General features: G+C 39.3%; 3 protein-coding genes across 7 annotated transcripts; 2 read left to right on the top strand and 1 right to left on the bottom strand.

The window, feature by feature from the left end:
• The first annotated feature begins 262 nt into the window (after positions 1-262).
• Positions 263-4,310, top strand: LOC111246473 (uncharacterized). Its single transcript, XM_022796130.2, has 2 exons — positions 263-2,905; positions 3,217-4,310. The coding sequence occupies exons 1-2, from the start codon at positions 2,647-2,649 to the stop codon at positions 3,396-3,398; spliced, it is 441 nt and encodes a 146-aa protein (XP_022651865.2). The 5' UTR covers positions 263-2,646; the 3' UTR covers positions 3,399-4,310.
• A 138-nt stretch (positions 4,311-4,448) lies between these two features.
• Positions 4,449-8,857, bottom strand: LOC111246999 (ribosome biogenesis protein NOP53). Of its 4 annotated transcripts, none has more exons than XM_022797507.2 (8): positions 8,741-8,857; positions 7,741-8,033; positions 7,162-7,434; positions 6,721-6,921; positions 6,124-6,352; positions 5,371-5,636; positions 5,092-5,174; positions 4,449-4,658 (listed from the first exon to the last, which is right to left on the bottom strand). In XM_022797507.2, the coding sequence occupies exons 2-8, from the start codon at positions 8,026-8,028 to the stop codon at positions 4,517-4,519; spliced, it is 1,482 nt and encodes a 493-aa protein (XP_022653242.1). In that variant the 5' UTR covers positions 8,029-8,033; positions 8,741-8,857; the 3' UTR covers positions 4,449-4,516. The 4 variants fall into 4 exon arrangements, with proteins under 4 accessions (XP_022653242.1, XP_022653240.1, XP_022653241.1 ...); XM_022797505.2 differs by having other exon boundaries at positions 7,741-8,030; positions 8,644-8,826; XM_022797506.2 differs by having other exon boundaries at positions 8,652-8,826.
• Positions 8,858-9,075: 218 nt separating this feature from the next.
• Positions 9,076-18,057, top strand: kz (putative ATP-dependent RNA helicase kurz). Of its 2 annotated transcripts, XM_022797500.2 has the most exons (20): positions 9,076-9,373; positions 9,579-9,905; positions 10,122-10,359; positions 10,590-10,738; positions 10,890-11,111; positions 11,441-11,647; positions 11,989-12,129; positions 12,296-12,436; positions 12,593-12,805; positions 12,981-13,105; positions 13,236-13,477; positions 13,709-14,019; positions 14,215-14,366; positions 14,519-14,722; positions 14,958-15,168; positions 15,485-15,689; positions 15,934-16,244; positions 16,409-16,774; positions 17,153-17,304; positions 17,608-18,057. In XM_022797500.2, exons 3-20 carry the CDS (start codon positions 10,176-10,178, stop codon positions 17,705-17,707), a joined length of 3,636 nt encoding a protein of 1,211 aa, XP_022653235.1. In that variant the 5' UTR covers positions 9,076-9,373; positions 9,579-9,905; positions 10,122-10,175; the 3' UTR covers positions 17,708-18,057. The 2 variants fall into 2 exon arrangements, with proteins under 2 accessions (XP_022653235.1, XP_022653237.1); XM_022797502.2 differs by lacking the exons at positions 9,076-9,373; positions 9,579-9,905 and adding an exon at positions 9,390-9,503.
• Positions 18,058-18,265: the final 208 nt, after the last annotated feature.

The following is an 18,265-nucleotide window of genomic DNA, read 5'->3' as shown; positions in this document are numbered from 1 at the left end:
GTCACCATGGCTCAATTGTAAGTCCATCACTTGTCGTGTACTCAGGTGGAAGTGGGGGAGCGGAACGGGGAGTAATTTTACCTGATAAATGACTCCACTATTTGCTTTTGCTTCAAGACCATGGAGGGGATGACTCCCTACTTGAGCATAGGGACGACGTTCTGCTGTTGACTGGGCCGCTATGTAGGTTCCCAGGAATAATCACCGTGCTGACAACACTAGCCGCAGGCTGCACCGCGGTCATTCAAAAAGTATTCGAACTCGAAGAGAGTTTCCGTTTGATTGAAAAATTCCGGATAAGCGGTTTGTCACTATTAGCGAAAATGATACCCGAAATAGCAGCACACAAATCATTGACAAGATACGACTTGTCTTCTGTGCGGCTTATTCTAAGCTTCTCCGGACCTGTCTGCACAAAAGCATGGGAAACCCTTACTAAACACCTGGATATTGAATACATGCGACAGGTGAGCGGCATTGACGTAAAATAAAGCTGGAGCTGTTTGGCAAAATGAAAATACAAATTTCTGTGGCACAGACTGCTGCACGCTTGATAACGCGTCTACTAGGACCGAGGTTTGCTATCGATGTCTATCTTTTCGGTCACGCTTTTTGTCCGCGACAAGCCAATCAGACAATTGCATAATTTTTCCCTGTGATAACGCAGAGGTGTATGAATACAAAATAACGACAAAAACCATTTCCAACGCTTGACTAACTAGCAGCTAATTGTAAATGAGCAGAATAGCAACTTCCCTGTCAAATGCGTTTTTCCGCTGTTCGTTGACGCTACTAGTCCCCTTGTGCTGTTTTCAACATGTGCGCAGCGAGGACGCCACGATTAACTAAACACTGTTGTGTGGTCACGAATGTCTATGTACATATGTGTGCATGTGCTTGCGTCCGTCGTGTGTCGAAGTCTTTTTATATATTGGAAGTAGTTTATTTTCTGTCGCTGACTGGTTTGCTGTCAGAGCTGGACGAGCCCGCCGCTTGTTTGGCCAGTGAACGCCCGCTCAGTTCGGAATAGTAGGCAATCAACAGCCTCTAGCCAACACGGTCTGCTGCTAAATGGTCAAGATGAGGCTACTAGATTGGGATTCTGGAAGCTTTAATTATTCGCGCATTTGCTTCGGCCATATACTCTGAATGATGCAATAAGCACGGTTTTTTAACGGGCGCTACAGGACTTCGAATCGTATAAGTATGCGGCAGCTCTACATTGACCAATAGATAGCAGAAAACCTTTTTTTACTTGAGACAAAGCCTCAATGCCACTATTCAAGTATTTCATGCAGTCCGGCCAACGAGCAAATGCTACGGTATCACGATTATAATCGAAAGAATTACGGGAAAATTTATATCACTTTTATTTGAATGTTGATTAATTGATTAGGTGTATTCCTTATGGGAGTGTCTAGTGTCTGCTCGGCGACGTGGGCACGCCGAACGCACGAGCTACGGTCGACCACTTCCGGGCGTGCGGGTAAAAGTGATTGAAATGGATAACAATAAAAAGGCATCTTTAATGGTCAGCTGGAATAGTCATACCTACAACTGAATGTCTAAGATGCCCCGTTTCTTATCCGGTAGCTGATACTGCTAGATCATACATAGAATTATATATCAGAATATGTTAACTGTCAGTAAGCCATACGTTTACTTGCTCCAGTTTAATTTCGACGGAGTACTCTTTTCTTCACCAGACTTTTTAAAATTTACATGCTAATTTTACGGTAGGCCTTTTTGCACTATTTGTCTCATATGGTAAGATTACGCGAGATCAAGACCGCATCATTGTTCAGGGTGTTACACGTTGATTACAGTTCTATTCAACTACAGGCAATAATTCCTTAGAATTTTATAGGAGACTTGACGAAGCATAGTCGTGGAATAGACCTAACCTGTCTTCAGAGCTTCGGTCCAGCCTTGAACGAACGTATGTGTCCTTCGTCATCTACCGAAGGAATAACATCTCCAAGTCCAGGCGCCCTAACAAATGGGACACGTACCTTAGAATTTCGTTATTTGAAATTTTACTTCCGACTAAGGTGAACTACTATCTGATTTACTAGCTTTGGTATTGTCTATTAGAAAATCGAATCCTAAAGGTATGTTTTTCAATGAACAGTCATAAGGGTCGTCGAATCCATGTTGCTTATTCGCAGCACAATAAACAGGTTCGCGGCATAATTTGGGTTGACCCGTTACCTCGGAGGTGACACTCAACGAAGGATAGCCGATGACGAAGGATGGTTCTGTACTGGCGATGTAGGCCACTATGACGAAAAAGGCGTTGTATTGTGCCTGTATCTGTCCAGCATGATTGTTTTAACTATAAATTCAGTGAAATAACGCATTAGGTATCACAGCTTCTTCTCCATCATTCATTGAAGCTATCTAATTTTATGCCGTCCTCAAGTTAATTGAACGCAAGAGCTAAGCAACTATTACTAAATCGGTGAGTACATACTGAATATAATAAAAGACAATATCAGGGTGCAAAAGATTACGCCTGATTAAATACGCGTTTCGCATTTCATTAAACGATTTCCGCATACAACTTTAACCAACAACTTGTTTATACAATATTTCAAATGTGTCGTCGCATACTAAATAGGAAACATTCACGTGCTGGACCGTGCAATGGACACTTTATGTCATGGCGAAATGATTTATCCTTTGGAACTCGAGGATACGTTGCATCACCGCCCGGCGGTCAAAATGGCAGCTGTGATAGGCGTCCCTACGGCTAAAGCTGGCGAAGCCGCTAGGGCATTCGTGGTACTAGAAGCCCATAGGTACCAACTCCTTGGCCTTTCAATTTATTTGTGCGGCCTTGCTCAGAGACCAACAGAGACGATTAGTCACATACAAATAGTAACGCTTGGTTTTTCCATTCACTGTACTCCCAACATCGATTCTTTATAATTATTTTTAGTTTTTAGGATGACAACTGTATCTATATAAACGTGTCAAGCAGCATCAGTAATTCGTTTGAGGTTTATCCTGTTAAACTTTTTAAAAACAGTGCAGGAAAATTGAGTGCACAGTATTCGCATGAATGATATAATTGTACTTATCGTTTTAACATTTGAGTGCTGTGCAAGCTACTCGGCATTTACAATACAAATACAAAGGAGCGAATGTAGGTTAGGAATCTGGCGCCAACGAGTTTATATGTTTCTAAACAAAAGTCCACACTTTCGATTTCAGATCCAGAGGACGCTCATTCAGAAGATGGGAGCATTAAAATGTTCGTGCGTCTACGAGTTCCAACCTCTGAACGACTTCACGGAGGTATTGAGTTCATTCGAAAGCTGCCTCAGACGGAGGTCGGTCGACCGATTCGACGCGTCCTCAACGAACGCCATCTAACTACTCGACAGAACGAGTGACCCCGAAGAAGTAGCGTGCAATACCGGTACAGAAACTACGAGCATTCATCCCTCAACGATTTTTTGTTTACAAATCTAAAAGGTGACGTTTAAATAAAGAAAACGACTAAATAATATTATAATATTCTCGAGCACGTAATAATATTAGTCATAAATATTTTCTGAAAAAAATGCCTTAGCTTCATTGCATAACCTATAAAAAGCACTTATGCCTCTCAAACTATTACGCAAGTTTTTCATCCAAAATCGTAGATAGAGCTTAAAGTAAAAGGAAGAATCTTCATATTTTGTTGCGGGTTTAAATGACTGTCTAATTTTATATTGGTTATAAAACTTATTTATGTGTATGAATATCATAATAGAAATCAGTTATACAAGCAGCTTTATGGAGCACATGGAAGAGACAAATACTAGCGCACTTTTCTCCAATCGCACCCCTCTCAATGAATGCTCACGATGATTATATCTCAGAATGCTCATGTCTGATAAATTTTTCGAGTTTATGTTTAGTGGTGCCGGACGCAACGCTGCTTACATATCCATGTGCCTTAAAAAATCACGAGCTCGAATCGGGGTTCTCAAGGTCAGATTTGTCTCGGCTTAACTTCGAACTTCTGGTTAAGTTCAAATGGTACTACCACACGCATACGCTAAATTATGAACTATGCAAAATCTCTAAAATGATTTATTGCAAATGTATTAAAGGAAAAAGAAGAGGTGAGGAATGAACGTCTGTTTTTTCTGGTACGCGCATCGCTTCTTTTTTTGAAACTTGTAGGTAGTTGAGTTGTGTTGTGCTGGAGACTGGCGTACTGTGCATAAAACTGACTGCACAATAAAACAATAAACTCGAGGACTTAGTCGACTGAATTTTTGGTCAGACAGGCTGGAGTTGAAAGGGTAACTCTTGGTGTAGGGTTAGTGTTAGAAATATTATGCTAATTATTCTGATCCTATCCACTATTTGTTTTGATATTCGCAAACCAACTCTAGAATGAAGCTTTTTTCCCTTAAATAATTTGTATATGTTATAATAAAGGAGCCCAGAACTGCGGGAGAAGTACGCAACATTTATTTTATGTGTATACGGAAAAGCGCTATTTTCTAACCACTTCCTTTTACGCTAAGCCATCGGCTTTGGGGGTCGATAAGACGTCTTCGAATCCCTTTTTGTAGGACCGCTTGTATACTTTTTTCGTCCACATCTTCTTACGCATAATTTTGCGTCGCGGCTCAATTAAATTACGCCTTTCGAAAGACCTACAACAACAGTGCATCAAATACAGCCATAAAAATTGGGTTAAAACAAGCAATGAAATTGCTACGCACTTGTACTTCATATACAATAAGATGAAGTATGTATCATAAATGAAGCTGAGTCACCTTGTGGCTTATTTATTACGCAGGAAGAGAGCATTATCGAACTGTTTTTATCTTCAACGATCGAAATATCTCCCAAATATGAATACTTTTGACACGTGGAAATGTTGTTGACAAAAAATACTAATTTAAGTTGTTCGTTACCTGGTTTGCTGCCCTTTCAGACTTCGCTTTATATATATATATATATATTTGAGCTCGAAAGAGAGGAAAGGAAGAAAGAATAAACCCGAAAATAAAAAGATTAATTATTTTTGATGAATAGGCCATATTGTTTATAATTGGGTGATAACAAAAATCGTCGTTTGCTAACCTCATACGATCTATCATGATGCTTCCCTCTGGTTTCAGTTGGCGAAGACTTGCGGGAATTTCATCGCTGAGCTTCAGTTCAATCTAAAATGAACGAGTAATAAAAAAAGCTAACGTATTTAAACCTACGATTAGGCAGAGCAATCTATTAAGCCAAATGTTGTTGTTATTCCAGTATGGTGTGCTTTTTTCACAAGACAGAGATAATCGGAAATAGTTCTTAAAAACTGTCGTTATCAATTTTCGCTTAACTGGAGTTTACTTTTCACACAACACGTACGTCTTGCGGTCGATATTTGTATTTTCCGAGGCGTCGGGGCAGGTACATGGCATCGATCTCCCTTTGCTTTCGTTCCTCTATTCTCTTTTGTGTAAGCCTATTTGCCTTTTTGATCTCCTTACAGTAGACACCGATGCGGCCAAACTGCGATTCAAACTTCTTTTTTTCTTTTGCAAGTTTTATAGCCCTCAGACGTTCTTGATGAGCCTTTTGACGATTCCGCTGTACACGAGTTTTCCGATTCTCGGCTAGTACCCGTGGATTACCTGCGAAAAAATACGGAACCGCTTAGAATGCTAGTTGCATTGATTGAAACTTCAATCGGCGCTCGTTAAAATGAGCATAAAAATCATTTTTCATTAACAATTGTTGGTCTAATAAGAAAATTCATTACCAAAAATCAATATTTATTAACTCAAGTTGATTACAGTGAGTCGAATAGTTCTTATGGCGTAGCCTTTTGAACCTGAACACGCAATCAGGCGAGACTCTTCTGAGTCTCGCCTGATTGCGTTGAGAGTGAATTCACTCGGCCATAGATCTCTGTCTACAAATATAAACTAGTATAATCACCTTTTTTATCATCATCGACATCATCATACCTATTGTTCGGAACTGATAAAAAATGTGGAAACACATTTTTTGCTCATGAAAAAATCCAACAGGTGCGGCTAGTTGGGCACAGTAGAACGTCTTGTACAAGTAATTAACAAACAGAAGTTAAGAACAGCTTGCACATAACAGCTTACTAACCGTTTGCTTCTTCTACCTCCGCATTATTGTCTTCGTCCTTGTTCCCATCATTGTCATCATCATCCGAGTAGAGAATACCAACGGCTTCTTGCTTCTTGTTTTCAACTTCGATCTTCCTCGCCTCTTCTTTCGTCGGGAAAAGGGACGTAAGCACCCTTTCGAGATGCTGTTCATTGCGAAGCTTTTCTATTTCAATCTCGTGTGCTTCTGATAAAAGTTCTTGGTGATCCTGGATCAGCGACCAATTTCATACGGCATAAAAATGCAGCTATTTAATGGATACCAACGAAAATCAAAATCTCACACACACACATATATATATATATGTATATTCACACACATATATATATATATATATATATATAATCTAACAAAGAATCTTTAATAATCAAATTAACACTCATGATCGGATGACTGGATGATGCTTAACCTTTAGAAATCAAGAAATACTATCAAACATGATGCTGTAAAAATCTATTTCCAAATATATCGGTTAGTCAGCTTTGTCAGCAGTTATAGAACAGCGTAAGTCAAATATTTTCATTTTAAATGTCAAGTAAACGTTTGTTGAAGTAAGCGTCAAACGTTTCCATTTACCTCAAAAGTGGGTCTGTAACTGGCGCCAGGTTTGGCAACTTCAACCGCGGGCAGTTTCGATGGCTTTTTGTAACGCAGAGCGGGCACTTTAGGACGGCTTGGACGTGTTGATGGTGCGTAATAAGTTTGCTGATCCTTCGATAAATAGGTCGCATCTTCAGGTGCTTCGACGACGTCAACATGGCAATCGGCCTCAGTGTTCTGGCCATCAAAAATTATCATACAGGTTATAATAACGAAAACAATCTTTGTTTCCAGCATAACTAACAGGAATCCAATATTACTCGAATTAATTTAAAAATATAATGCATATTACATCTTGAAGCTTAGTTTAATATTTGCAAATTCTAAATGAAAAGAACACAGTATACTTAAGAGTTTTTTTGATCAAATAGAGGATCTACTATTATTATACAAGCAGTAAAATAATGCAAAGATTACCTCGGTTTTTTCCTTTTGAGAACCCCAAAGATCAAAGATTTCGGTTTGACTGTTTAACGTTCTGCACTTCGTCTTTTTCTCTTCTTGCTCTCTCTCTTGACGTCGCTTTGCCGCACCTTTCTTTGACTGATCCACCCTTTGTGCAATAATTGCCCGCTCTTTAGCGAGGTGGATGGCGCTCTTGCGTTCATCAGCCATCTTTACTCGACTTTTCGTGTATGGGACAGGAACCTTGGATCGTTGGTCAAGAATAGAATGGCACCTTAAAGGTTCCTAAAAATGATCGAACAACACATGAACCTAAAACACTTTCCTAAGCTATATACAATCATAGCAAAATTAAAGTAAATATTTGAATATTTAATTTTCACTCGTTTTCCTCTCTTTTCCGTTTGCACCTTTTCTGCTCCTTTTTCCCTACATCAAAAAATATTAACTGGATTAATGACCAAAGTCAGCGTTTGCCTTGCTAATGCTAGAGTTTAGATGACAACCAATATTAATAAACATATGGAAAATTCGATATATCACTGCTTAATAAGATTAATCATGGGTAAGAGATAGAACGTATGTACAGACTTTAAGGATCTCGGATCGTTTCTTCTGGAATCGCCTTTCGCCTGCCTCATCTGTACTTTTATCTAGCAGGAATAATTGGGTATCCTCTTTGTTAGACACATCACCACCCACACGCTCATTGAAGCGTTGATCCTCTAGATATTCGTCGACCTCTGTGATATCTGCCTTCTTCCAATATTTCTTACGGTTTTTAGATTCGCGAACTTTTTTCTTCCTCCCTGTCGCTCCGTCTTCTGTGGCAGGATCCATAGACGAGGCCTGCAGCTCGTCCATTTGTTGGTCACGCATAACTTCTGCCAAATAATTTGTTCAAAAATGAAAAAGTTCAATTGATATTTTTTATTTAAAAAAAATCATCAATTGCACCATGACATTGCTCAAGCGGTTTACTATTCCATTTCTGATACAAAGTTACCCTTACTTGATAGTGATTTATAACTTACTTTCTGTCATGCAGAAATATATTAACTAAACGGCTCGTCTACATTACACGAGCGAAAAGTTCAATTCTAATCTGAGTAATTTACTATATAAAATGTTCGCGACCTTCAAAATCTTTAAATGCACTATAACGACGAACGTAGCAATAGCGAAGTCGTGTAAGGCTTTTTGTCCACTCTTGCAACTAAGGGTCTAAAAATATATTTGAGCGGCCTATTTTACATAAAAAAAAGAGTCTAGGGTAGCACAAGATGCTATTACTTACTTCCGCTAATATCCCAGGAGGCTATAGTAACAGCCCTGTATAATATCTGATTTCATAATAAGATTTTTCTATGCCATTTGATTTACTTCTTTTTTTTTTAAATATTATTTGACGGGTTACACTTTTCGTGTACCTGACATTGACACTAACGATTATATAATTCCGAATAAAGCACAAGTTAAAATGGATAAACTTACGTTCTTACCAACAAAAAATGTACCGTAAGTACATTCTGAATCGCTTATGACAAAAGCTGAAAGCCGCTTGATTATTTCAGGTCAGCTGAATACAAACCTTAAATATTAATAAAGTGTATCTGTAAAACTAAGTTTCACTATAATAACACTTCGTATGCACGTGGTTCTATACTAAGATGGCCGCCGCCATGTTGATGGAGAGACGGATTTTTTTGACTAAATTTTAGAGAAAAGAAAAATACCTGGATTGAATACTAGTTATTATACAAGTGGATTTTTCTCAGGTAGAAATGTCGGTTTTAGTGTTTAATCTTATGAGCATTGTTAAGTCATTTCGCATGTATTAAATACTACTGAAAGCACCCATTTTGTTCAGCAATACATTTGTTGTAGTGCATTCAAAATTTTGCGCTTGCGGGCCAGATGTTTGTAAATAAACACACGTGCTACTACATGAATCTGCAATGTATATTCGATCCATATTAAAACAGTGTTCTCTAACAGAACTTGGTTAATAGAAAACGGGCTTGGTATACTCGCCTAGAGCAATAAGTGGTACTTCAAACTGTAGCAATACAGCTGGGCTAACTTCTGCAAGAGAAAGTTCCTCATGTGGCGCCTGCCTTGATTTGCTGTTGTGTACATAGTGTAATGGTGATTCATTCTTCCTGCAAGTGGCACGGACTTGTATATGCGCGATCGACGTAATAAACTTATTCTGCACCCTATTGTACGTGGGTTTCCTAACTTTGTTGGAGATTGATTAGATAGACATTCGACATTAAGACCACCATATAATAATTAAAGGTGTTGTATTAAAGAAAACGATGAAAAGTTGTACGGAAAGGATAACCAGCAAGGTACACACTTTTTTAACTTTATGCTTAACACTTAACTTAATAACATTATGCTTTTCTCATGAATGTTTTTACCAGGGAAAAGTAAAGATCGTCATTTTTTCCGGTACTTTATGATAAGTCGCAGCTTTTTCTGAACTTTGCGATACGACTCAGAGGAACAACTTACAAGTGACAAAGGATCACTTACTCAAGGATGACAAGATATCGTTACAGTAATAACCTAGTGGAACTTTCATAAACATCGACGATTGTCATGACAAACTTGACTGTACAACAAGTTACCCGTGCAAAATTTTCGCACTTTTCTACGTAAAACCTGACCCTTCAGAGATCGGGCTGTGCGGCCCGGATACGTCTGATGACTGTCGAATCAAAACTATCGAAAAAAGACCATAAAAAAAGGTATTGCCCGCGCTGCTTATGTATATATTAGCATGGTGCTAAAGTACGAATTATTCTATAAACACTCTAGTTTCACCCACATGAAAACGTTCGATAATGTATAGTTTATTTGGATTGCGTTGAAAATCTGCGAAGAATATAAAAAAGGTTTAGAACACTTGGCATCTTCTAATAGGTGCTGCAGTTTGACGTTCATGTAATTTATCTTGTATTCAGTCCTCAGGTCGGAGTAAATAAGTGCATAGGACACGTGAGAACTTGTACGCTGCGATGGGCAGAATAAAGAAGTTGAAAAAGCTCCTCCGATACAAGGAAGTTCAGGAAAGTCTGCTGCGAGATAAAGGACACGCTCCAGGGGAAACAGATCCCAACGCTGAGATTTTACCTGAAGCGCAAGACGGCACAGCTAAGCCTCTGAAAAAAAACATCCTCCGCAAAGGTGCTGCTATTCAAAGTGAGTATTGCTGTCTATGTTTGTCGATTCTCTCATCTGGCAACCTGTGATCAGATGGTTTTGATACATTGACGTACTGCTACGGTACGATTAAGTCCATAGCCGGCGTCAGTTATCTTGAGAATTTGAAGTGGACACGTGAATCGTATATAGTTTGTGTAAATTAAGCCCTTTTTTTTCGTAGTCTTATTGTCTTCGGGTTTTTTTTTTAATATTTAATATCGTTTCAGAGCCGGCTCTGAACTTAAGTAAGAAGAAACGGAAACAGCTTCTGAAGATTCTTGAGAAGAAGCAGAAAAAAGTTAACCGAGATGACCTTGTAGCACAACTCTCGAAAATTAAAGAACAAACCACGAAAAGTCGAAAGAGGCTCGCTAAGGTATTAGCTAAAGAACCCAAATAAACAGATTATACTATCAAATATCATAACCAAAATCTAATATCGAAGCGATTTAGCGTGATCGGAGAGACATTTCTGATGATCGCAAGGATAGGTTTTTAATTGCACTATTTGAATATATGTTTTGTAGGATGTGGATTTGAAATCATTGCGAAAGCGCAAGGCGCCGAGCGTCCAGGCCTGGGGAAAGCAACTTACGGAAGACAAAAAGAGGACACAAAGATCTGACGTTTTGAGTTTCGACGAAGACGATGAAGATGATAGCGATAATAATGAGGCCGACAGTCAAGGGGAGGATTCGGACCACGACGAAAATGACGGCGCAATTTCTCAAAAGGATAACACTAGCACGGTAAGTTACTCTGCATTTTTATCTACTTGTGCAAAACTTAACACCCAAACTTGGTAATGGATATTGATTGAAAAAGAGCATTTCCAATGGCTGTCGTACACGTAACATAGTGAGAGAACTGTACAGCCTTTTATGGTATTAACGAGCCTACCGTATGTGATGTGTACCTGGAACAAGTATTGATTTTAAATGTTTGCATGGCCGACAAAACACTTACTTTTGGATAACGGTTAAAAAAGCTGGCTACATGAATGATTCTAAACAAAGCAACAGCTAGCCACGCAACGCGAAACAAAAATAGATCACTCCTGACTGGTTTCTGTTTTCAGTGCGGTGAGCACACGCAAGACGGAACAGTATCATCACAAAACGTGTCCAACATAATTGAAAAGGCAACGCGGTTAACGGTTAAAAATAAATTAGAAAAAGTCCTAAGACAAACAGAGCTTCAAAAAACTGAGGATGAAGAAGATGATATTCCAGACGTCAACGCCACCATTGGACATCTAAAGCCAAGAAGGGGCAAGCAGTCAGTAGTATGTACATATGTTATTGCACCATTTGGTAATAAACTTAGTTCAGTTTACCCCCACAAAAGCAAATAACCGAAATAGTAAACATGATTAAATGTATACAGATGTAGCATTGATGGGTTGAAATTTACACAAATAAGCTTAATTTGAATGGGGTAGGTTGCCCTATATTTTTATGTACTTATGTAAACACATTTTCAGAGCAACTTGTTTTACTCCATTGTTTTTACGAAAAAACATTATGGACATAAAAATCCGGAGCAAAAATAGTCTTTCAAAAGTAGAAGTATGAACTACAGTCAAGAACGCGTAAATGAGAGATTGTTTTTTTGCATTATAAATAGGTTCTTAACCGCCCTGCAGAGGTGATTGAACACCGGTCAAAGCTTCCAATTATATCTATGGAACAGGAAATCATGGAAACTATTGAGACCAACCCGGTGACGGTTATCTGTGGACAGACTGGATCCGGAAAGACGACTCAGGTATTGTCATCACTTTTGCTGTAAATAGTAGCGCCGTGTTTTTCGCCATTATTACGGCAATAAATGTATACTTATGTACTGTAAATTATTGCAGTATTGTCCTGATTCTGAATTAAAAAAGCTTAAATGTGATGACTGAAGCATTTAATGTTTCTTCCTACCATAGTTGGTCCAATTTTTGTATGAGGTTGGCTATGCGCGCGAGGGTATGATTGGTATCACGGAACCAAGACGAGTTGCAACTATCTCAATGTCAAAACGAGTTGCGTACGAGACAGGGCTTGGGGAGAAGGTCGTCTCTTATCAGGTAACCTATACAATTGAGTATTATACAGTTGGGATCTTCGAATTGTAGTAGCTATATTTATTTTAGTTACTATCGTACTTATAATAGCATGAGAACTGAGGGTATCAATATCGCTGTCACGTGGGATACAGCTTATCTCAGAATCCGAAATTCTAGGTTCGTTTCGAAGGAAATTGCACAGAGGAGACACGGGTGAAGTTCCTGACAGATGGTGTTCTTCTGAAAGAAATGGAATCTGACCTGAGTCTTTCGAATTACTCGGTGATTATTATCGATGAGGCACACGAACGCAGCGTGCATTCGGACGTTGCCGTTGGGCTTCTATCGCGAGTTGTCAGACTTCGTGAGAAGAAGGGCAAATTACTACGGGTAAAAAAAACTTCTCATAAGTTAATACATTGTTTCGAATATTGCTTCGGGCACTAAATGTATACGTGATCAAGTTTTAAATGTACGCCAATATAGTGCATAAATGTATGATTCAAACCTCAACTAATATTCGAAAAAATGAAGATTAGCCAACTTGTTTTGGTTCTTGAGCCAGGTAATCGTGATGTCGGCCACTCTCCGCGTTAGTGATTTTATCGAAAACGAAAGATTGTTTAAACAACCTCCGCCGGTTATTAACGTTCAAGCGAGACAATTTCCTGTAACCATTCACTTTAATCGGTAAGACTATCGATTTACGTATTATAGATACCAAAGTTTTTGTAATAATAATAAAGTGAGGAATGGCAATATATTGTTGACTAGGTTATTGATTTAACATTATTGGTTTGTGTGTTTAATCATCCAACAGGACGACTCCAAAGGATTATATGGCGGATGCATTCAAAAAGATTTGTAAAATACACAAAAATCTCCCACCTGGTGGTATACTTGTGTTTCTTACCGGACGGATGGAAGTTAATCAGATGGTAGCGAAACTCCGAAGAAAATTCGGCGAGGAAAACAAGAACCTGATGGATATGAAGGAGCCTTTTAAAGAAAAGGAAGAAAAAAACAAAGCTGATGCGACGAAAAACGGCGACTCTAGTAATGGTACTAGATACACGCAAGTTAATTTTCAACTTATAGTTTTCGGAATATATTTGATGAAAGTACTATTTGCTAAAATTAACAAGAGATTTTTCTTTTAAGGATTTTGCTATTTGTTTTGCAATACGCCTCTGTCTAGCTTTAAGCTTATAATAGTATATAAATGATAGAAGGGTGAGACATGAAATGTTACTACCGTTTCCTAAAGCAATTCATCGTACACCTTTCTCTCAGGAAGTTTAAAAAGTAACGAAGAACCGAAAGACGATGGCGACAAGCCTATAACGAGAATATCTGTAGGAAAGGAGGACAATATGCTCGTCTCAGATTTGGCAAGTGCTCATAATACAAGCTCAACTACCGATGAAGGCCAGGACGCAACAGTGACTACTATTGACGTAGCCCGAACGAGTGCCACATATGACTGCAGTGGTCTTAACCTTGAAAGTTACTCGGTCGTTCCTCTCGAGGACGGCGAGCTAGATGAAAAGACCGAACGTGATATGTCGGCGGACTATGCGGACGACGAAGATGCGGACCAAGAAGTAAGACAACTTGAACTAACTCTGTAAATGCATAGTCGGCAAACACAGTTCTTTATTCTGGTAGTTTATTTGGATCAATAATATCTTTTGTTGCAGAATGCGTTCAAATAGAAGCATTTTCTCGTCGTTGTCTCTATCATATTTTAGTAAAGTATGTATGTAGTTATCAGAAATTATCTTATGCTGTATGGACAGATACTGGAAGATGCGAGCGACGAGAACGAGGAGCTACTGGTGAAAGATTGTCCCGAAGATCAAACGAAGCCGATGAAAGTTTTACCGATGTTTGCTATGTTGCCGTCTCATTTACAGCAGAAAGTGTTTGATCGGGTACCCGAAGGCACGAGGTACCGTCGTTTTATACATTTTAGTCCTTATAAGGGTTATAGTCCGAATAAATTTTTGGCTCTGTGAAATTACGGGCGCATTATCGCGATTTGTGCCGCAACTGCAGTTATGTATACCGACTAACCAATTGAGCGATTGCAATCTGACGCAGGCTCTGTGTGGTGGCCACAAATGTAGCGGAAACCTCCCTTACCATACCAGGGGTGCGATACGTAATTGACGCTGGCAAATGCAAGACCCGCGTATACGATCGTGTAACTGGCATCTCGAAATTCATCATATCGTGGATTTCGAAGGCTTCAGCTGAGCAAAGAGCAGGACGGGCTGGCAGACAGGGACCTGGACACTGTTATAGGTTAGTTGCGTTTATCAGAACTTTGCAGATTGCTCTAATCGGTTCATCATTTTAGACATAGCTATACATATATCTCTATGCAACATAGGCGTCGTAGCTAGCGTCCGCGATTTATTCGACACACCTGATTATTATTATTATTATTATTCTGTTTATTATTATTATACTTATTCTGGTGTATACCTGCGAAGCATGAGTAAATCTAATATTATTTTTTGGTGGGATCATTACGTAGGCTGTACTCTGCGGCGGTCTTCAATGATCAGTTCATCGAATTCTCACCTGCTGAGGTGACTCTTCGTCCCGTGGAGGGTCTTCTGCTACAAATGAAATGTATGGGTATCGAAAAAGTCGTCAATTTTCCGTTTCCTTCTCCGCCACCCAGGGAAGCGCTTATCGCAGCTGAAAACTCATTAGTAGAGATGCGTGCCCTTACTAGAGGGAAGGTGAGGGTAAAAAACAAAAGCTTCTTGTCACTATTTGAGTCTCATTATGGGCTCTAAGCATGCTTGAATGAATTAGCTAGAACTTATTTGCAGTATCGATCTAAGCTGTGCACGTCCGATTCAACCGCTTAAACTTGCAAAAAAAAATCATTTATCGTAACTGCTATTTTGCCCCATAGTGCTTTAATTCTGCCTGAAAGTGCAATTTACTGCTACAATCTACAAAACGTGGGTACCTTTTTGTCTAAATGTTTAAAACCCAACATAGCATATAAAAGTACAGTATAAATTAATTATTTTAATGTCACAAACGTAGGTGAAGCCACTGTCACTTCGAGAGCGTGAAGCTTGGCTTTATTCTTCAATTCCGACGCCTTTAGGACGCGCCATGAGCTTGTTTCCCGTGGCGCCAAGATTCGCGAAGATGCTCGCGCTCAGCCATCAGCAAAAAGTTCTGATGCCCTATGTCGTAGCTTTGGTGGCTGGCCTGGCAGTGCAGGAGCCTTTTATCCAGGGTAATGGTGAGTGCTTGCTGATGGTATTCTATTACCCTTGTATAAGGTTTCGCTTATTGTTTTTTCTTATACTTGTATGTTATTCTTGCTCATCTAGAACTCCGCACACTTTTCACTGTTCATACGCAGCAGACTAACGAAAATTTTTTAATGTCCATAAATACGTTGGCGTGTGACTGTTCCTTACGTCATTCTCAGAAACAATGTATAAAATGTGTTGATTACATTGTGTCTTTTTTTTTACGCGCAGCAACATGTCCTACGTGGTGCAGGTCTCTAGGAGACATGGGGCGATTATTAGCGGCTGTTGGAGCGTCCGAATATGACACAGTGTCAGGTTCATCTAAAGCGCCCTTAGCTCAACAGCTGAGAGAAGAGGCTCGACGAGAAATCCGCAAGATGCGCTATCAGCTGACTGAAGAATTAAATCTGCTGGTTCCAGATCTTCAACTGACGCTCGATCCGCGGATGCCTCCGCCTGATGGTCGACAGATGTTGGCTCTGCGACAGCTCATTCTTTGCGCCTGTGTTGACAGAATAGCACGGAAAAAATCAGGCAAGGTGCGCAAGGCTACTCAATTTCATTATTGAGTTACTATTTGTCTAATGTTCCAAACGAACGATTTAGCTTTACTTAGGAATTGTTTTTCATTTTATAGGTACATTTCCGTTAAGGTAAAGGAAAGTTTTTAAGTAAACTATTCATTTTTTTACTAATTCTGCAGGTGTACGAGAGCATGCAGACGGATGGGCAAGTATATTTGCACGGTGAATCTGTATCTTATAAAGAACAGCCTCCATGGCTGGTGTATCAAGAGATAACTGAGGAACATGGAAATCGTATGCAGTTACGCATGGTCTGCCCAATTGAGCCGTCATGGCTGCCGGTCCTCGCTCCACAACAGTGCGTCCTGTCTGAGCCACTTGAGTCGCCGGCACCAGAGTACCATGAACGTGATGATATTGTATACGTTTGGGTGGAAGGAACATATGGCCCTTTTGCTTGGAAAATCGACAAAACACGGATGAAGGCCCCCGCTCATTGGCCCGCAAGATTCAACTGGTTTGCTAAAGCACTTCTTGATGGAAAGGTGTGTTAAGAAATAAAACAAATAGTAGTCGCCTTTAATGTGAGCAGAATAGTGAAACTAGTAGGGGTCGAAAACCACGCACAGAAAGAATCTTAGAGTTAGTTGCTAAAACCCGTGTTATCATCAAAGATCTAAACAAACTTAGTAGCTACTTGGGTAGCTCAAGTTCAAATTGTCAATTCTAATTTTTCCTAAAGCAAGTAGCGGTGCGTCTTTTCAGCTCAATATTCATCTTCTTTATTTACGTTTGTGTTGTACCGACGCAGATGGGTTCCCTTTCGAAGCATGGCCTGCAATACTGCGCCGCAAGGTTAATTGTAATAAAAAAAAAACCCGCAATTGATTTATTTCTCTTTATTTGGTGCTATCTGTATCTAGGTGATAACGCAGTTAAGAAAATACAAGCCTTCGTATACCTCACAACCAGCGATAGTCGTCAAGAAGTACGCGGCCATTTCACAGAGGGCGTCTGATCTAGTGGAAGCGCTGAGGAAAGCGAACGTATGTTCCCGAGCTGATCTTCTTGCCAGGTAAACGAACAGATTTTTTTTGCTGTTTTGTCGCACATTTCGTAGACTTATTGTACTTGCATTTTTATGCAGCGTACTGCGGTGGCTTATCGCACTTAGCTACGGTTCGTGGAACTTTAAGAATTCCAAAGCTCCACTGCTGTACGAATCACCAGGAGCCACGAAAAATCGTTGACATCGAATATATATATAATATGATTTTGAGTCTGAAGAATGCAAAAGATGGCATAAAAATAACACTGTCAAAATACTACAGACAAACCTCAGTCTGCTTACTTACTATCTCTGCTTTACTGTTTCTAGGTGGAAGGTTGACCCGAAGTTTTTGCTAAGACCATACCTCGACTGGTGCCAAACTAATGTCCATGGGCAAATTAAAATGTCGTGGCCGCCTAGAAATTAGTAGACATCCAATTGCGATCTGCATTATTGTATACGATAGCTGGATTCATTATAGAGTCCATATTGTTAGAGTCCAATGATATATTAATCATTAACGTTTGCAACACAGGCAGGACCTAAAAATATAGTATATGTAGTAAAAATATAGAAGATTATGACAATGATAAGGTACAATTATAGACGAACGTAATGCTGTGCTTGAGGAACTGCCGTTATTTACTTATTGCTCATTTTAGTTGAATCAAACAAAAACCTTTTTTAAAAGATTATTGACGTTGTTAGAAGTCAGCTGTACATATTTTTGTACTTTAAAAAGAAAAGATATGATAACTATGTTGAACCTGTAAATAAGGGATGTATTTATTCCTAGATTTTACCTAGATGTAGATTCGGTCGTCACTTTAAGACGTTTGTCTATCCCATGTAGCTTAACACAAAGGTTGATTTTCAAACAAACGAATTTGAGCTGAAGTTTCCCAAAAACGAAAAATATATGCCGTTAAGTCATTATTCTCAACCTATGGCTATGCTAGACGTTCGAGAACCTCGGAACTCTTGA

The sequence above is a fragment of the Varroa destructor genome, unplaced genomic scaffold (assembly GCF_002443255.2).
Source record: "Varroa destructor unplaced genomic scaffold, Vdes_3.0 BEIS01000003.1, whole genome shotgun sequence".
Lineage (NCBI taxonomy): Eukaryota > Metazoa > Arthropoda > Arachnida > Mesostigmata > Varroidae > Varroa > Varroa destructor.
The sequence above is the reverse complement of the archived record's forward strand: the minus strand, read 5'-3'. Positions and strand labels throughout refer to the sequence as shown.

What these genes read in the sequence shown, in the direction of transcription:
- kz (XM_022797500.2), top strand. Translation starts at nt 10,176, where the DNA reads ATGGGCAGAATAAAGAAGTTGAAAAAGCTCCTCCGATACAAGGAAGTT. An exon ending in GTCGAAAGAGGCTCGCTAAG is followed by an intron (nt 10,739 to 10,889) that starts GTATTAGCTAAA and finishes TATGTTTTGTAG; the next exon opens with GATGTGGATTTGAAATCATT. An exon ending in CGGGTACCCGAAGGCACGAG is followed by an intron (nt 14,367 to 14,518) that starts GTACCGTCGTTT and finishes AATCTGACGCAG; the next exon opens with GCTCTGTGTGGTGGCCACAA.
- LOC111246473 (XM_022796130.2), top strand. Translation starts at nt 2,647, where the DNA reads ATGGACACTTTATGTCATGGCGAAATGATTTATCCTTTGGAACTCGAG. An exon ending in GCTTGGTTTTTCCATTCACT is followed by an intron (nt 2,906 to 3,216) that starts GTACTCCCAACA and finishes TTTCGATTTCAG; the next exon opens with ATCCAGAGGACGCTCATTCA.
- LOC111246999 (XM_022797507.2), bottom strand. Translation starts at nt 8,028, where the DNA reads ATGCGTGACCAACAAATGGACGAGCTGCAGGCCTCGTCTATGGATCCT. An exon ending in AACGATCCGAGATCCTTAAA is followed by an intron (nt 7,435 to 7,740) that starts GTCTGTACATAC and finishes GATCATTTTTAG; the next exon opens with GAACCTTTAAGGTGCCATTC. An exon ending in GGAGGTAGAAGAAGCAAACG is followed by an intron (nt 5,637 to 6,123) that starts GTTAGTAAGCTG and finishes ATTTTTTCGCAG; the next exon opens with GTAATCCACGGGTACTAGCC.